The sequence below is a fragment of the Oncorhynchus gorbuscha genome, linkage group LG21, assembly GCF_021184085.1.
Source record: "Oncorhynchus gorbuscha isolate QuinsamMale2020 ecotype Even-year linkage group LG21, OgorEven_v1.0, whole genome shotgun sequence".
Lineage (NCBI taxonomy): Eukaryota > Metazoa > Chordata > Actinopteri > Salmoniformes > Salmonidae > Oncorhynchus > Oncorhynchus gorbuscha.
The window spans coordinates 42,973,611-42,993,169 of record NC_060193.1 but is presented as its reverse complement, the minus strand read 5'-3'; the positions used below and the strand labels follow the sequence as shown (position 1 = coordinate 42,993,169).

General features: G+C 43.8%; 1 protein-coding gene across 2 annotated transcripts; it reads right to left on the bottom strand.

The window, feature by feature from the left end:
- Positions 1-4,786: 4,786 nt before the first annotated feature.
- fastkd2 (FAST kinase domains 2) lies at positions 4,787-19,522 on the bottom strand. 2 transcript variants are annotated; one of them, XM_046319363.1, is made up of 12 exons: positions 19,376-19,522; positions 18,167-18,875; positions 17,760-17,863; positions 17,514-17,622; positions 15,513-15,636; positions 15,205-15,344; positions 13,835-14,007; positions 13,198-13,361; positions 12,693-12,920; positions 6,493-6,586; positions 6,192-6,306; positions 4,787-5,812 (listed from the first exon to the last, which is right to left on the bottom strand). In XM_046319363.1, the coding sequence occupies exons 2-12, from the start codon at positions 18,803-18,805 to the stop codon at positions 5,699-5,701; spliced, it is 2,004 nt and encodes a 667-aa protein (XP_046175319.1). In that variant the 5' UTR covers positions 18,806-18,875; positions 19,376-19,522; the 3' UTR covers positions 4,787-5,698. The 2 variants fall into 2 exon arrangements, with proteins under 2 accessions (XP_046175319.1, XP_046175320.1); XM_046319364.1 differs by having other exon boundaries at positions 13,835-13,980.
- Between the last annotated feature and the right edge of the window lie 37 nt (positions 19,523-19,559).

Below are 19,559 nucleotides of genomic sequence, written 5' to 3'. Positions count from 1 at the left end.
AATGTCAGAGCGGCATAGACTAAGATACAGTAGAATAGGATAGAATACAATATATACATATGAGATGAGTAATGCAAAATATTTAAACATTATTAAAGTGACTCGTGTTCCATTATTAAAGTGGCCAGTGATTTCATGTCTATGTATATAGGGCAGCAGCCTCTAAAGTACCAGTATTCTAACAGTATTTAACTGTCTGATGGCCTTGAGAGAGAAGCTGTTTTTCAGTCTCTCGGTACCACCTTGTACTGACTTCGCCTTCTGGATGATAGCGGGGTGCCCTTGGGCAGACCGCACCACCCTCTCGAGAGCCCTGCGGTTGCGGGTGGTGCAGTTGCCGTACCAGCCGGTGATACAGCTCGCCAAGATGCTCTCAATTGTGCATTTTAAAAAGTTTGTGAGGGTTTTAGGTGCCAAGTCAAATTTCTTCAGCCTTCTGAGGTTGAAGAGGCACTGTTGCGCCTTCTTCACCACACTGTCTGTGTGGGTGTACCATTTCAGTTTGTCAGTGATGTGTATGACGAAAACTTGAAGCTTTCCACCTTCTCCACTGCAGTCCTGTTGATGTGGATAGGGGGGTTCTCCCTCTGCTGTTTCCTGAAGTCCACAATCAGCTCCTTTATTTTGTTGATGTTGGATGAGAGATTATTTTCCTGGCACCACACTCCCAAGGCCTCACCTCCTCCCTGTTAGGCTGTCTCGTCATTGTTGGTTATCAGGTTATCATGGTTATCAAACCTACTACTGTTTGTGTCGTTTGCAAACTTGATGATTAAGTAGATGTGCGTGGCCACGCAGTCATGGGTGAACAGGGAGTACAGGAGGGGGCTGAGCACACATCCTTGTGAGACCCCAGTGTTGAGAATCAGCAAAGTGGAGGTGATTTGTCCTGCCTTCACCACCTGGGGGCGGCCCATCAGGAGGTCCAGTACCCAGTTGCACAGGGCGGGGTTCAGACCCAGGGCCTTAAGTTTAAGGATGATCTTGGAGGGTACTATGGAGTTGAATGCTGAGCTTCAGTCAATGAACAGCATTATTACATAAATATTCCTCTTGCCCAGATGGGATAGGACAGTGTGATGGCATCGTCTGTGAATCTATTGGGGCGGTAAGCAAATTGAAGTGGGTCTAGGGTGTCAGGTAAGGTAGAGGGGATATGATCCTTGACTAGTCTTTCAAATCACTTCATGATGACAGAAGTGAGTGCTACAGGGTGATAGTCATTTAGTTCAGTTAACTTTGCATGCTTGGGTACAGGAACAATGGTGAACATCTTGAAGCATGTGGGGACAGTAGACTGGGGTAGGGAGAGATTGAATATGTTCGTAAACACCCTAGCCAGCTTGTCTGCGCATGCTCTGAAGAAGCGGCTAGGGTTGCCGTCCGTTTGGGCCGGCAGGCTTGCAAGAGTTGACACACACTGTTGTGGAAATTCTTGAACAGGGACACTCTGAGTCACTTAGTGAGTGACTTAGACTCTCTCATAGGGAGGGTGACATGTTAGATGCCAATATAAAAAAAGAGACTAAATCGAGTGGCCTGCCTCCAAGAAGTGGGCCGCAACTGGGTAAGTAAAGTTTTTACACCGAATGGTGCTACGATGCTCTGAGATACATACTTTTAATTTGCGCTTAACACCTTTGTTTGCGATCGATTTCCCTGTTTGTGGGTGTTTGAAGGATCTACATTTATAAGTGCCATTGCATTGAGCACAGCCATTACATTTGTAATTTCCATCCAGTAGATGCGCAAATATACATTGTTTAGGAATATCATGGGGTGGTAAATCAGTGTACCAATTGGTCTCAGAGATTTCTGCCCAAGGGAAGGTCCGAAAACACATTACTGAGACTATCATCGGATTTTAGAATGTGCCAATGTTTGTGAACAATTCCCTTAATTTGTTCAGAACGCTTTGAATAGTGGGTAGAAATCTCAGAGACCAATTGGTACTCTGATTTACCACCCCAAGATATTGCTGAACAACGTCTATTTGCGCCCCTACTGGATGGAAATAACAAATGTAATGGCTGTGCTCAATGCAATGGCACTTATAAATGTAGATCCTTCAAAACACCCACAAACAGGGAAATCGATCCCAATCAAAGGTGTTATTACGTGCTCCACTAAGGCAGTTATTTATCTTATAACTTGTCCTTGTGGGTAAAGCAAAGCGCGAATTAAAAGTACGTATCTCAGAGCATCGCAGCACCATTAAGTGTAATAACTTTACTTACCCAGTTGCGGCCCACATCTTGGAGAGGGGGTGACCTTGATAATTTATTTTAAAAACGAGAGGCTGCCTGGATCTTTAACTTAAAGACCCTTGCTCCCTTCGGTCTCAACATAGACTTTGATCTGAAGCCATTCTTGTGATTATTGTGACTTTGCCATTGTAATTGTTTGTAAGCTTGTGTAGTCAAATTAATTTATGATCGTATGCTATCCATTTGTTTGTACGCTGTTCTTTGTATGCCATTTTAATATTTGATAATTAACCAATGATATTAGGCAACGATTACAGACACCTGTGTCTATTGACACTACATAAACGAGTCATCCCGCAGTGTTTGTGATTAAACCCTGATGAAGACAGTTTGGCTGTCGAAACGTTGGTAATGACATTTTTGCATCGGTTGATAATGGGATATGATGAAGGCTGAGCCGGTCAAGGATCGATGCAGACAAGGTGGTAGATTGTATGACAAGCGACAGTTTACATCTGAGCTCCTAGAGTGTGCGGCTTTCTTTTATTTTCAAGTTTTCTACTCCGCTAGCCAGCACCTCGCCTAAATAGGTGTGCGTTTATTTTTCTTCTAGATAAGGCTACCAATTCATCACATCAGTATTGTTCTCAAGTGCAAACATTCTATATGACCACTGCCCTGTTTTTGTTAATCATGTCACATGACTTGGATTTGAACCTTTATTTGAAACCTTTTCCAGAAATGAGAATTAGATTAATTTGGGAATAAAGTAACAAAACGTGGAAAAAGTTAAGGGGTCTGAATACACACTATGTACATAAGCACAGCACCAGTCAAAGGTTTGGGCACATATTCTCATTCAAAGGTTTTTCTATATTTTTGACATTGTACAATAGTGAATACATCAAAACTATGAAACATGTGGAATCATGTACTAACCAAACAAAGTGTTAAACAAATCATTTTATATTCTTCAAAGTAGCCACCCTTTGCCTTGCTGTGCACACTCTTGGCATTCTTTCAACAATCTTTATGACAGTCACCTGGAATGCATTTCAATTAACAGGTGTGACTTGTTAAGTTAATTTGTGGAATTTCTTTCCTTCTTAATGCATTTGAGCCAATCAGATATGTTGTGACAAGGTAAGGGTAGTATACAGAAGATAGCCCAATTTGGTAGAAGACCAAGTCCATATTACAGCAAGAAGAGCTCAAATAAGCAAAGAGAAATGACAGTCCATCATTACTTGAAGACATGAAGGTCAGTCAATCCAGAAAATGTCAAGAACGTTGAAAGTTCCTTCAAGTATAGTTGCAAAAACCATCAAGTGCTATGATGAAATTGGCTCTCATGAGGACCGCCACAGGAAAGGAAGACCAAGTTACCTATGCTGCAGAGGACATGTTCATTAGAGTTAACGGCACATCAGATTGCAGCCCAAATAAATGCTTCAGAGAGTTCAAGTAACAGACACATCTCAACATTCACGCTGTCTCCTTAGAATAGTTAATCAGGCCTTTGTGGTTGAATTGCTGCAAAGAAACCACTACTAAAAGACACCAATAAGAAGAAGAGACTTGCTTGGGCCAAGAAACTCAAGCAATGGACTGGTGGAAATCAAATTTGGACTCATCAGACCAAAGGACAGAGAATTTTGGTTGCAACTGCCGTGTCTTTGTGACTCAGAGTAGGTGAACGGATGATCTCTGCATAAATGGTTCCCACCGTGAAGAATGGAGGTGGTGGTGTGATGGTGCTTTGCTGGTGACAAGGTCTGTGATTTAGTTAAGAGGTCAAGGCATATTTAACCTGCATGGCTACCACAGCATTCTGCAGCGATACACCATCCCATCTGGTTTGCCCTTAGTGGGACTATCATTTGTTTTTCCAACAGGACAATGATGATGATCAGATGACCTGGCCTCCACAATCCAATTGAGATTGCTTGGGATGAGTTGGGCCGCAGAGTGAAGGAAAAGCAGCCAACAATTACTCAGCATATGTGGGAACTCCTTCAAGACTGTTGGAAAAGCATTTCTCATGAAGCTGGTTGAGAGAATGCCAAGAGTGTTCAAAGCAGTCATCAAGCCTAAGGGTGACTACTTTGAAGAATATAAAATATATTTTGATTTGAACACTTTGTTACTAAATTATTCCATGTGTTATTTCATAGTTTTGATGACTTCACTATTAGTCTACAATGTAGGAAACAGTAAAAATAAAAACCCTTGAATTAGTAGATGTGTCCCACTCAAAACACAGGGGATGTGTGTGTCTGATATACACACAGACATGAAAACTTACACCCTCTGTGTTAGCATCTGTTTTTGATACTATCACTCAGCGTGATATCTGCCCAGCAATTATGCGTGTCAGTTGACATTGTAATGGAGGTGACATGTAGGTTTGAACAGCTGTATGCGCTGTAGCAGCTTTTTTTTTGGTTACTACATGATTCCATGTGTTATTTCATAGTTCTGATGTCTTCACTATTATTCTACAATGTAGAAAATTGCAAAACAAAATATAGGCTGAAATGAGTCGGTGTACAAAGTACAAACTTTTGACTGGTACTGTATATAGTGGATGACTGTTTCTATGTCATTTTATTTTCAGCATAAGTGACAGTCGTGATTATAAACCCTTTCGTTGTTAGAACATCAGTTCCCATAACCACCTCTACTCAACACATTTCAATGACATGGCATCAATCAAACAATTTCATGTCCAATCCCAAATCAACCCCTAGACACTCACCCTATGCACTTCCGGAGATGTAAGAGGATTTAATGGGTATAAGCAATTCATTCCAACTGGCCCTCTGTTAGGCTAGGTTGAAGTTTCACCGTATTGCTTAAACCCATCAAATCATATGCGATCTCCACAAGTGCACAGGGTGTAGGGTCTAGGGGTCCATTTAGGATTGGGCCTCACTTTTGGCAAATCCAGTAACCTCAAGTGACGTATTCTAAATGAGACACACAAACCCAGTAGAAACATGGCTTTCTGTCTCAATAGTCTACAGTAGCTTCTCCTCGTCCCCTTTCCTTCCTCTGGTCCTTCCTCTGGACAGGCTGCTCAGATGAAGGAGAGGAGGCGAGGATATGAACTTAGACTATTTAGGAATAACCCATGAGAGGTATTAAGATGCTGAAAGTTGTGTTACTTAACTTTAAGTTACTTCAACAGGATTGAACTTACTTAAAACAAACTGGAACACTTACGCAACACAGATTCCAACACAGATTCCCTCAAAAATATGAGGAGCAATGACAGATGGGAGTTTGTTCCCATTTACTTTCTAGTTAAATAGTGAGACATTCACACACAGATATTTTCGACAACAGTCTTCATGTAGTCAATTCAGTATACCAGCAGTTCCTGTGCAACGAATGACAGGACCAGAACAGGATCGTGACCAGACTGACCACAGAACCAGGTCGGGGTTTTCTTGTCTGAACGAGCCATGTCCTCGCTCTCTCTGTGTCCGTCAGTCTGTCATCTGTTCGACGTTAGCAGGTCTCTCCTGTTCTGGAAAGATCCGTGTTTTGAGGAGCTCTGTTCTCTCCTCTTCGGACAGATTGTCCAGCTCGTGCTCCAACACCTAGGAATGGAGAGGAGGGATGGGAAATAATGTACTTAGAAATGAGGGATGGGTAAAAGTGGGGGGCCTTGAAGTTGAGTCAAGTTCAAGATGGGCTCTGCAACATTTGTCTTATTTTAGTATATTACAATCTCTCTCAAATATACAAAGTTAAGACTCATAAATAACCATGCTAAATAAACATGGCTCACATTTCACCTTGTCAAAATAGGATGGTACAAAGAGTTTTAATCAGAAGACCATATCAAGTTCATCATCATTTCAGAAGGAAATTTGTTTGCTAATAAAAGTCAAACAAGAGACAGTTAAGACAATCACATTAGCGAGAGCTTAAAACAAGAGCCTAGGCTACGACATTAGGCTACGACATTAAACTCACCACGACTGGGGTGTATCCTAGGACCGTCAGATGACGCAACTTGATAGCCAGGTTTCCACGGGGACGGGAGGTACCATAACAGAAAGAGGACGGGGATGCGCAGAATACTGCAATTCTACATCAAGGGGACAGAAAACAAGAATAGTTTGATCCTAATTTAGATAACATTGATGTGACTGAAACAGTGATTGAATGAGTTTGAATGGGAGAGACTACACAGATCTAATTCAGATGAAATGAATCATATAATCCTGTAAATTTTACAGACAGTAATTGTTTTTCCACAACATTAGTTAGTAACCTTTGACTGTTCTCAGGTGGCGGAAACTCGCCCTCAGATGGTGCCCTCCCTCCTGTGGCTTCTTGTAGAGATCCGGGTTGGGTTATCACACCATCTGTTATACAACCCAGACACAACCCGTAATATGACATCCTTTTAGCAACAGAAACAATAACTCGCTAAAATAAAGCACAATCACTGTTGAGCATTGGTGAAGAAATAACTGGGGGACACATCTTATGCAGACAAGTTCAAATACAGTACCTAACACATACATAAAAGCTGTGCGACTGTCTTGTCCCACATAATAAATACACAACATAATGATCCCAAGCAGTGAGGTAGCCAGGTCCCAGATCTGTTTGTGCTGTATAGCCAACTCCTATGGTCATTGTAATGCCATACAACCATACGAGTTAACTATCCAGGGTTTCCTAAACCCGGTCCTGGCCCCCACCCCCAGGTTGCACGTTTTAGTTTATGCCCTAGCACCACACAGCTGATTCAAATAATCAAAGCTTGATGAGTTGTTTATTTGAATCAGCTGTGTAGTGCTAGCGCAAAAACCAAAACATTCCCAAGACCAAGTTTAGGAAACCATGAGCTATCCAACACAAACAGATCTGGGACCAGGCAATGTTCCCTCTAAGCTTGGGCTGCCGCACAGAAGAAATATCAGCCCACGCAGAAAAGCACGAGATCTACATTTCTAGAGTTTTCCCTTAATGAACACTATCAACGTTTCGCTGTACTGTGGGAATTGTGCTCGAATCAACACAATATTTTCAAATCAAACCTAATTTTATTTGTCACATCCGCCAAATACAACAGATGAAGACCTTCCTGTAAAATGCTTACTTACAAGCCCTTAACCAACAATGCAGTTCAAGAAATAGAGTTAAGAAAATATTTACTAAATAAAATGAGGTAAAAAATAAAATAAAAAGTAACACAAAATAACAATAACGAGTCTATATACGGGGGGGGGGGGGGGGTAGAAGCAACATTAGCCACTTTCAATGTAACATACCGGAACAAAATCAAATATGCAAGACTTAGTTTTATAAAACTAACTGTGCAAGAGATTCTTGTAGGCAAAGCACAATGGAGTAGGATTTCATTTCATTGACAGTCATGACTCAGGCACGTAACTCTACACAGACTGGTGCGCCATAATCAATCAGAGCTGCAGTAGACGCAAATAGTTATTGTCATATATGGATGGATCTGTGCCATTCACTTTGAACTGGACTGTGTTCACAACATGAACGTCAGCGAGTAGATGCGCTTGTTTTGAGATCAAAGCGAGAGTTGCATGCAGCCACCTGTATACATTTGTTCATATTCTTTGCTAGTTAGTGAGTAATTAGCTCAGTTATAGCTAATTTCTCATCAACAAATGGGGGAGTGATTGTTTCCTAAAAGAGCACAAAATGTGTGCATTTCTAGCCATCTTTGTAAAGAGAATTAGGTAAAGAGTTGTTTTTTTCTGTCTTAAGGGGGCAGTGTTGTAGCCAATAGGCAAAGGGTAACATTTGTCTGATTCTCTGTAATAATGGTATGGGAATAATTTACATTTACATTTAAGTCATTTAGCAGACGCTCTTATCCAGAGCGACTTACAAATTGGTGCATTCACCTTATGACATCCAGTGGAACAGCCACTTTACAATAGTGCATCTACATATTTTAAGGGGGTGAGAAGGATTACTTTATCCTATCCTAGGTATTCCTTAAAGAGGTGGGGTTTCAGGTGTCTCCGGAAGGTGGTGATTGATTCCGCTGTCCTGGCGTCGTGAGGGAGTTTGTTCCACCATTGGGGAGCCAGAGCAGCGAACAGTTTTGACTGGGCTGAGCGGGAACTGTACTTCCTCAGTGGTAGGGAGGCGAGCAGGCCAGAAGTGGATGAACGCAGTGCCCTTATTTGGGTGTAGGGCCTGATCAGAGCCTGGAGGTACTGAGGTGCCGTTCCCCTCACAGCTCCGTAAAGCACCATGGTCTTGTAGCGGATGCGAGCTTCAACTGGAAGCCAGTGGAGAGAGTGGAGGAGCGGGGTGACGTGAGAGAACTTGGGAAGGTTGAACACCAGACGGGCTGCGGCGTTCTGGATGAGTTGTAGGGGTTTAATGGCACAGGCAGGGAGCCCAGCCAACAGCGAGTTGCAGTAATCCAGACGGGAGATGACAAGTGCCTGGATTAGGACCTGTGCCGCTTCCTGTGTGAGGCAGGGTCGTACTCTGCGGATGTTGTAGAGCATGAACCTACAGGAACGGGCCACCGCCTTGATGTTAGTTGAGAACGACAGGGTGTTGTCCAGGATCACGCCAAGGTTCTTAGCGCTCTGGGAGGAGGACACAATGGAGTTGTCAACCGTGATGGCGAGATCATGGAACGGGCAGTCCTTCCCGGGAGGAAGAGCAGCTCCGTCTTGCCGAAGTTCAGCTTGAGGTGGTGATCCGTCATCCACACTGATATGTCTGCCAGACATGCAGAGATGCGATTCGCCACCTGGTCATCAGAAGGGGGAAAGGAGAAGATTAATTGTGTGTCGTCTGCATAGCAATGATAGGAGAGACCATGTGAGGTTATGACAGAGCCAAGTGACTTGGTGTATAGCGAGAATAGGAGAGGGCCTAGAACAGAGCCCTGGGGGACACCAGTGGTGAGAGCGCATGGTGAGGAGACAGATTCTCGCCACGCCACCTGGTAGGAGCGACCTGTCAGGTAGGACGCAATCCAAGCGTGGGCCACGCCGGAGATGCCCAACTCGGAGAGGGTGGAGAGGAGGATCTGATGGTTCACAGTATCGAAGGCAGACGATAGGTCTAGAAGGATGAGAGCAGAGGAGAGTTAGCTTTAGCGGTGCGGAGCGCCTCCGTGATACAGAGAAGAGCAGTCTCAGTTGAATGACTAGTCTTGAAACCTGACTGATTTGGATCAAGAAGGTCATTCTGAGAGAGATAGCGGGAGAGCTGACCAAGGACGGCACGTTCAAGAGTTTTGGAGAGAAAAGAAAGAAGGGATACTGGTCTGTAGTTGTTGACATCGGAGGGATCGAGTGTAGGTTTTTTCAGAAGGGGTGCAACTCTCGCTCTCTTGAAGACGGAAGGGACGTAGCCAGCGGTCAGGGATAAGTTGATGAGCGAGGTGAGGTAAGGAGAAGGTCTCCGGAAATGGTCTGGAGAAGAGAGGAGGGGATAGGGTCAAGGTTGTTGGGCGGCCGGCCGTCACAAGACGCGAGATTTCATCTGGAGAGAGAGGGGAGAAAGAGGTCAGAGCACAGGGTAGGGCACTGTGAGCAGAACCAGCGGTGTCGTTTGACTTAGCAAACGAGGATCGGATGTCGTCGACCTTCTTTTCAAAATGGTTGACGAAGTCATCTGCAGAGAGGGAGGAGGGGGGGAGGGGAGGAGGATTCAGGAGGGAGGAGAAGGTGGCAAAGAGCTTCCTAGGGTTAGAGGCAGATGCTTGGAATTTAGAGTGGTAGAAAGTGGCTTTAGCAGCAGAGACAGAGGAGGAAAATGTAGAGAGGAGGGAGTGAAAGGATGCCAGGTCCGCAGGGAGGCGAGTTTTCCTCCATTTCCGCTCGGCTGCCCGGAGCCCTGTTCTGTGAGCTCGCAATGAGTCGTCAAGCCACGGAGCGGGAGGGGAGGACCGAGCCGGCCTGGAAGATAGGGGACATAGAGAGTCAAAGGATGCAGAAAGGGAGGAGAGGAGGGTTGAGGAGGCAGAATCAGGAGATAGGTTGGAGAAGGTTTGAGCAGAGGGAAGAGATGATAGGATGGAAGAGGAGAGAGTAGCGGGGGAGAGAGAGCGAAGGTTGGGACGGCGCGATACCATCCGTAGGGGCAGTGTGGGAAGTGTTGGATGAGAGCGAGAGGGAAAAGGATACAAGGTAGTGGTCGGAGACTTGGAGGGGAGTTGCAATGAGGTTAGTGGAAAAACAGCATCTAGTAAAGATGAGGTCGAGCGTATTGCCTGCCTTGTGAGTAGGGGGGAAGGTGAGAGGGTGAGGTCAAAAGAGGAGAGGAGTGGAAAGAAGGAGGCAGAGAGGAATGAGTCAAAGGTAGACGTGGGGAGGTTAAAGTCGCCCAGAACTGTGAGAGGTGAGCCATCCTCAGGAAAGGAGCTTATCAAGGCATCAAGCTCATTGATGAACTCTCCGAGGGGACCTGGAGGGCGATAAATGATAAGGATGTTAAGCTTGAAAGGGCTGGTAACTGTGACAGCATGAAATTCAAAGGAGGCGATAGACAGATGGGTAAGGGGAGAAAGAGAGAATGACCACTTGGAAGAGATAAGGATCCCGATGCCACCACCCCGCTGACCAGAAGCTCTCGGGGTGTGCGAGAACACGTGGGCGGACGAAGAGAGAGCAGTAGGAGTAGCAGTGTTATCTGTGGTGATCCATGTTTCTGTCAGTGCCAAGAAGTCGAGGGACTGGAGGGAGGCATAGGCTGAGATGAACTCTGCCTTGTTGGCTGCAGATCGGCAGTTCCAGAGGCTACCGGAGACCTGGAACTCCACGTGGGTCGTGCGCGCTGGGATCACCAGATTAGGGTGGCAGCGGCCACGCGGTGTGGAGCGTTTGTATGGTCTGTGCAGAGAGGAGAGAACAGGGATAGACAGACACATAGTTGACAGGCTACAGAAGAGGCTACGCTAATGCAAGGAGATTGGAATGACAAGTGGACTACACGTCTCAAATGTTCAGAAAGTTAAGCTACGTAGCAAGAATCTTATTGACTAAAATGATTAAAATGATACAGTACTGCTGAAGTAGGCTAGCTGGCAGTGGCTGCGTTGTTGACTTTGTAGGCTAGCTGGCAGTGGCTGCGTTGTTGACACTACACTAATCAAGTTGTTCCGTTGAGTGTAATAGTTTCTACAGTGCTGCTATTCGGGGGCTAGCTGGCTAGCTAGCAGTGTTGATTACGTTACGTTGCGTTAAAAGAACGACAACAATTATCTTTGATACACAGACGGCTATGTAGCTAGCTACGATCAAACAAATCAAACCGTTGTGCTGTAATGAAATGAAATGAAAAATGTGATACTACCTGTGGAGCGAACGGAATGCGACCGGTTGTTGAGTGCGGAAGTTCTATTCAGTAGACGTTGGCTAGCTGTTGGCTAGCTAGCAGTGTCTCCTACGTTAAGGACGACAAATAGCTGGCTAGCTAACCTCAGTAAATTAAGATAATCACTCTAAGACTACACGCTCTAAACTACACAATTATCTTGGATACGAAGACAGCAAAGACAACTATGTAGCTAGCTAACACTACACTAATCAAGTCGTTCAGTTGAGTGTAATAGTTTCTACAGTGCTGCTATTCGGTAGACGGTGGACGTATGCTAGCTGGCTAGCTGCTGGGCAGATAGCAGTGTAGACTACGTTAGGACGACGAAATACAAGTTGCAATAGAAGTGCTGACTGTTTCACTATGTTGTCCTCTTTCTTTTCCGTTTTCTTCTGTCCTTCTTTTGTCCTTATTTTGTCTTCCTTTCTTCTGTTAACTAGATATTTTTTGTTGTTATTCTTTGTAAGCTAGCTAGCTTCTTCCAGGAGAGTCCCTAGCAACTGCTTAGCAACAAGTAAACAATTCTGCTAGCAATTCAGCTAGCTAAGATAACTGTACAATTTTATGAAAAATAGTTAATTTTTCAAAAGCCTGTCTTTTTTGGTTTGTTCCTTGTTTTGTCTTCTATTGAGTCTTGCAGTTTTCTCTTGATTTTTTTGATGTACTTCACTCTAAAAAACCATTTAAATCTCAATATATACAGGAGCTCATTTTTCAGCAGCTGCTCAATTTAGAACTCCGGAACAAAGTATAATAATATAATAATAATGCATTTTATTTTGAAAAGTGGTTTCTTGCATCAAACAACAACATTCAGTCACCTTGTCTGAAGGACAAGTGGATAAACAGGTTCATGTCAAGCCCTGCATGTTTTTTCCCCAAAAGTCTCATGGAATGTAGGTCTACATTGAACACCACACATTGGCTGCTACTGTAGGCTGAATGATAGAACAGCTATTTCCATATTAAAACGTTTTGGGATTGTTTTTGGCCACTGATAAGCCTACATTATGATCAAATAGCCATAGTAGTCTACTGTGCCACTTAGGTTTGCGCTCAGCAGAACTGAAATTTGCTCAGTGCCTAAAATAATTACTGGGAACATTGGGACCAAGCTAACAGTGAGGTCCTACTTACCTATGAAGTATTGGTCTTCAACCATCACACCCTCCTGTAGCAGCCCTTCCTGGGCGATGCTCTGCAGGGTCATAGACAGCCCTGGGTTAATGGACAGGTCGTTAGGGGCTGGAGAGCCCAGAGCCTCGGGAGGGACGGTCAGGGGCTTAGGGAGAGAAGGTTGGTCCAGCCTGAGGCACAGGTCCACGATCTGCAGCTTTTTTTCCATCCCCTTCTGCAGCCGCCCACCTGTATGGACATGGAGGACAAGGGGTCAGCTGGTTGGATAGGTTTAAGTAAGATGGTAATCGCTTCCTCTTGCCTTATTGGCTAGGTAGAAATATTGCTTACACCCATTTCACTTCCTACAGGAGCATCTAAGGGGTAGGGGCTAGCAGTTCGATTTGGAATTCAGCATATCTGTATTATAATAATGTTTAATAATGATGTATACGTGTCTTTTTTTCCAAAATCTAATGATTTGAAAATCTAACCAGTATCTTTATTTAGGCTGACAGTGTCTGACCTCTGGCACTGATCTCCTCCAGTGTCTCCTTCTGCAGCAGCTGTTCCAGTGGGGCGGCAGGAAAGTGGCCCAGCAGACACAGGCAGTAGACCACCTTCAGCAGGTCGGAGGCAGCCATCTTGGGAAGGTAGGACACCACCACGTGGGTCACGCCCTCCAGGAACCTGTGGCCAGGAAGAAACATATAGAGTTTGCATTCAGCGGGATATGGTGGTAATCTGTATTATGTGACTGTTATGTGGCTGCTTTGAATATTGATTGACAACCCAACCCATCTCCATTTATAAATACAGCTGTACCTGTGCACACTGCAAAAGTGCTATATAGCAGGGAGCAGAGATTACTGTCGGTTCATTCAAAATGTAATGCGGTAACTACTGATCTGTAAGTAATTGAATAAGATAGAGACCCTACTGCTTCAACTTTCACCACCCTAATCAACTCAGTAAATACTGTAACTTAAGGTTTGGGAGAATGGAAGCCTGCATTTAAGGTATTCAAACAGGGTCTAGGCCTACAGTTAGCCAGGGGGGAGGGAAACGGAGAGGGCATGGCGAGTTAGAGACCATAGAAATAAAAATGTCAACAATGTCATTCTATTTCTATGGTACATTATATTTCTATGGTGGAGACTCACGGCTCTCTGTAGCCCTGTAGGTTGTGGTTTAGGGACGAGTAGGTCTTCAGAATGCTGAGGACGTCTTTGAGCCCCAGGGCGTCCGGGTTCTTAGTCACTCTCTCTGCAAAGGCGTCCAACATGGCCGTGGGGCAGAAAGCTAGATCCTCAAACGCAGACAGGAAGAGAATCAACTGGAACCGACAGAACACGTTAGAGGAGAGGAGTAAACTTCCGATTTCAAACACAGGATTTTAAGGATCAAGATCACCACTGAACAGTATGCTAAATGCTAGAAGTTATGGGAACCTTCTCAAAGGCCGGTTTATCAGAAACAGTGCTCCCATGCTGCATAAATCTGTGTAACTGGGTCGGGCGATGTCAACCTTTTCCCCATCGTGATTATGCACTCCTAAAACATTGTGCTATACGATTGGCAAACCGCCTGCACAATTATAAACTGATTCACATTTTTCCAAATCCTCCTCTCATATTAGGCCTAGGTTACTATGAGTTTAAGGTAGGTTGCACGTAGCTAGAATAATACAGAAATAGGCCTATGCCACTTAGGCTACACGTTGTTCTCTTTCACAAGCTTTCCTCAGCTTTCTTTAGACTTCTAACTGAATTTTTCAATCTTGGTATTGTTGGCACAACTTCACTTCTTGTGGCCTGAAATATAATTTGGCATTCAAAATAAAGTTGTGATTGAGAATAGCACAGATTCCGACATAATTGTTCACATTTAAAAATGAAAAACTTTAGGACAAACACTTTATTTGAATATTTGGGAAATACTTTTCATAACTTTAATTGCTTTTATGATATTGAAATTAGTAGGATTAGACTTTTGACAGTTTGGGTCACAATGGCAAGGAGGAACTCCCCCCCCCCACATCTCATGCATGCTTTGATCAACTAAGTTTTGTTCAGATTGCTATTGTTTGTTCTCTCTCATTACCTTAGGCCTACCATATTTGTTGGTTATTCAAAAACAACTAACAACTTTGAGATAATCTAACAGGGTTGAAGGCTAAATGTTTGATCACGAAATAGAGCGGCTGGAGAATTAATTTGTGTGAGAAAAAAAAATAGAACATATTTTATAAAAGAACATTTAGCGCTGCTTTGGTGAAACTTAGCAATGTCTACATCGTCCTCGTGCATTCTGTACATATAACATGAATTGAAATAGGCTATAGCAAATAAGAATATAGGCAATATTACTCTAAATAATGTAGCTCAGGGGGTAAGCGGTATAGTATTAGTATATATAGTGTAGTATAGAATACTGTAGTATGGTAAATTATAGTATACAGTAGAATGGTAAATTATAGCATAGTATACAGTAGTATATTATATATAGTATACAGTAGTATGGTATAGGTCACCTGTTTGTTATTCCACATAGTGATGCTGGAGGCCACGTAGTCAGAGATGGCGGTGAACAGGGCCACGTCTCTGGAGTGCAGCTCCTTATAGGCCCTCAGCACACTCACCAGGCGGTGGAAGGGGACTCCGTGGACGTGCTCTGTGATGCAGGAGGGAAAGAGTACAGTCGCCTTTACATATAAAACAGTTGCACAATTAGCTGAGAATGATGAGCCGACACTGATCAAATAACTGATCCTGTGAAACACATTGAGCAGAGTACAGCGGCTTACGTCCACTGGTTTCTGGCATATAGGATGTGTCTCACCTGCAATCTTCCTGCTGCAGACGGCCAACAGTGGCTTGGAGCAGAAGCCCATAGAGGCCAGCGTAGTGATCATATACTGGGAGTTCGGAAGAGTGAACTGGTCTGCTAATGACAGGGCCTTTCTCTGGATGGAGGGATGGCAAGAGAAACATTGTTATTACTGGTCAGGGCCCATATCCACAATCTCAGAGTAAGAATGCTGATCTAGGAGTTTTAGGGCTGACCCCATTTCGTCGACCTACATTTTTTTTTGTCGGACACAGTTGCACAATAATTTATAAAATAAACGCTGCAGTAGCTGTTTTCAAAGTATTTCCACCATTTTGTTTAATAGCTGGTAAATTAATCGCATCAAGTCTAAGAACTACGAATCCTATATAGCCTATTCCACCTCTCACTGCAACACTGCCTGGCTGGGCTGTGCACACTCGTAGAGCTGAGCGAAAGATTCATTTTTAGAAGAGCTACGCACAGGCATAAAAGTCTACTGAAGTGAGACTTTGTCCTTGTGTTTCTTGGCTAGCTACATTGTTTTATTCACACGTTCGGTTATTTTTCCATGTTTGAGTTTCAACTGCTAAGGAAGAGAAGACAATGCTTCTGCTATTCATACTCAATCTCACAGCAGGCACCAACATGTCTGGAGTCGCACCACCAATGTAACATCGTGAAATTGTTTGTCTCAACTGTGATATTTTGGTTAAAAGAATCAGATCACAAAATGTTTAATTATATAATATACAACATTGCTTCTTACTAGTAATACATGTATTGTTTTAGAAACATTACAACGCATGCTCATCCATATTTTCGATTTTGTTGGTGTAATTTTAGAGGAAAAAATACATTTTGGCTGGTAAAAAAATCTGTGTGGTTGGTAGATTTTTAAAAAATCTACCTGCCACAGTGGCCGGTGTTACTACAATGTTAATTTTATGCTCTGAGGCCTAGGCTACCGGCCTCAATGTAGCCTATTTGAAAAATCTTTCCATTTCTCTCCCTTTCTATAACCATTTGGGTGAAAGGAAAAACAAAAAAATGTCATGCTCCAATTCGGTGGAAACATAAAATAGGCCTGCTTGATTACGTCTTATCCCAAATAGCCTACAGCTGTATCTGGACAGATTTCACTGGCGCAGGAAACTGAGGGTCCAGAATATTTTATACAATGTTGCAAGAGCTTCCACTGGACCAAGTTGATCCAATGTGATTCAGGATATTTTCTAACTGCAGGCTGCAATGTTTTTATTTGTTGGCTTTAAGTAGTATATTTGTACATATTTGGCAATGGTAGTTACTTTTAGATTTGTATACTTTTAATTTAGATATAATTTTGTATTAATCACATGACAATGATTTTGAGATAAATTAAACTGTTTCACGACAATGCGCATATGAAAATCATAACTGGCATGCAGATTGGTAGAATGGTAAGATAAATTGTTACTCCAAATGGAAAAGGTTGTCAACCCCTGGTGTAGCCTATTACAGGCAACTTCGGGAGCGTAATGGCAAAATCTGCGAAGGTCAGCAGCAGCGGGAGGAACAGGTTTTTTTCTTCTGGTTAGGCTACCTTGATCTCTGGCTCCCTCATGAGTCATTTGGGTGTCTTAATTATTTAATCACAGCATGCTTAAAGCATCAGATAAATTCAGTAGCCAGTGCAACAGGGAAATAATGTGCAAGCCTAGTTGATTTTATTAAAAACACACAGGTTGTGTATGGAAAAATAGACATTTAAAAATTTAGACCAGTCGATTGGTCAAATGAACAGACGACTCTTGGTCGACAAAGATTTTTTTGTGTGTCAGGGACAGCTGTAAGGACTTTTCCTTTTAGATCACAATGAAAAAGATACAGAGAAGACCTAATCCTAGATCAGCACTCCTATTCTGAGACGCTTTATGAATACTGGCCCAGATGTATATAGTTTGCCACAGGGTACAAGGCTCGCTAAATTGTGATTTAACTCAATGGCTCAACGGATGAGCACTAACACACCTCCAGTTTTTTCTTGATGTCCACCGGGGTTTCCCGGCCCATGTGGCGCATCAAGGTCTGAAGGGACATGACGTTCTGGATCCTCGGCAGTAGAGCCTCGATCATTAGCCTAGAAAACAATACACACACGGTCATACACTGTACTGGAGAAATACACTGGACCTGGGGTAGTTAAATAGGAAATGGCACTCTAGTCATTTTTGAAGAATCACTGCCGCTGTTAAAACAGATGTCACTGGAACCCACCTGACTCCCTCCTTCAGTGCGTCCCCATTGGGGCTGCTCTCCAGGTGTTCCAGACAGGAAGCCAGCACTGACAGGGACTTCTCATCAAACTCATTGAGGTTCTCCTGTGGGGGAAAAGCATGGCATTACACCATCATATAGGAATATTGTCCAGCGTGCATTTTAAAATATTGAGAGAGAGAGTTACAGCGCTACTCTTGGTGGGTGCCAGTCTGAGGCTACTGTTCACTGACAGGCTGGCAACCGGGCTACGTCAGGAGTCCAAAATAAATATAAAATGTAAAATATGAATTCCGCCAGACACAGATGAGATAAACACTTGCATGCTGAACAGCTCTAACAGGACTCAAGTATCTGATTGGTGGCCTGGCCTGTAACACACTAACAACCTGTCTCCGATTGGTTACCTGGCAGACTCGGAGGAGGGTCTGGACCACGCGGCTGCTCTGCGACACGCCCAGCTTTACTGTGGCCAGCAGGCTGTAGGCTAGGTCCTCGCTGCGCATGTGCCGCGCGTCCTGCATGGTCCTCTGGAGGAGCTCCTCGAAGCCAGCGTGCTCGAACATAATGCGCAGTTCGTAGCGTCGCTGCTCCTCTGACATCTTCTTGGTGGACTCCCAGCAGCGCGTCAGGCAGTTGCTCACCCGCCGGTGTGTGGCTGTGTACTGGCCGGCCAGGTGGAGCACATCCGAGGGGGAACCGCACTCCCTCAGCTGGTCGTAAAACGGCACCCTTTTGGCTGGCTGGTCCGGGGATGTCCGACTTGGTGAAGACCAGGTTTCAGAGCTCTGAGTCTTTATGGAGTTGCCTTGCTTTCTTTCCACCACGTCCTGCCCATATGTTTTACCCTGAGAATAATACCTCACTTTGTATATAGCTAGTCCAGCCAACGGTCTATGACTTGGTCCTGTGCTCCAGATATGAGACAGTCCTCTGTCAAAGCTCTCTATCATCAACATCTGAGGGCCACGGTGTTGCCATGGACGTCGGTGGTTGCATATCCGCAGGGCCCACCCGAGCAGCACCTCTGCAGTACGGGCTGCCATTGTGTTGTTTTGTTGCACAGATACCAGTCCACTGGGTAGTGGTTTAAAAATGCAATATGTTAGCTATCATCTGAAATTATATAAACACAAAACATACAGTCAATGAGTGTTTTGTACAGCAACACCTTTGAGTCATTAACGTATCCTCTTGAACTGCTAACGTTACTAGAACAAAAGGGAAAGCCAAATAACACAGCGTGGCATTGCACATATGACATTAAAGTCATTAACCGTAGATAAGTTTACCACTGTGGTTAGTCTTTCCTTAGCAAAATAGACTGATACTCGAGTCAATTCTGCATCTAAACATGTGTCTCCACTATCTGAAAACAACAAAATGTTGTTTGTAAGACAATCATTACTTCCCATTGTGAAAATTGCAATGCGATGTAAATCGGTCACAAGGCCAACAAGCGCATGATGCTAGGGGTTAAGTTACTAACGTTAGCTAGCTAGCTAGACATTAGCCAGCTAGCTAAATGACAGGTTGTGCTAGCTAGCTAACGCACTCACTCAAGTTAGAATTTCCATACATAACAATATGTCATATTTGAATATAAACGAATTTACCCTGGCCTTAGCTATGTTGTCCAATCCATTTCACATGCCTTTCACATGCCAGTTGTCTGTGTGTGCAACCATAATGGGTCCTTCGTCGTCCATTACAAAACGACGTTACATCATGTTAAGTTTTAGTTCTTTGATATTTTTAATACTTATGGGCATAATTTGTTTGGAATATTATAATGAATAT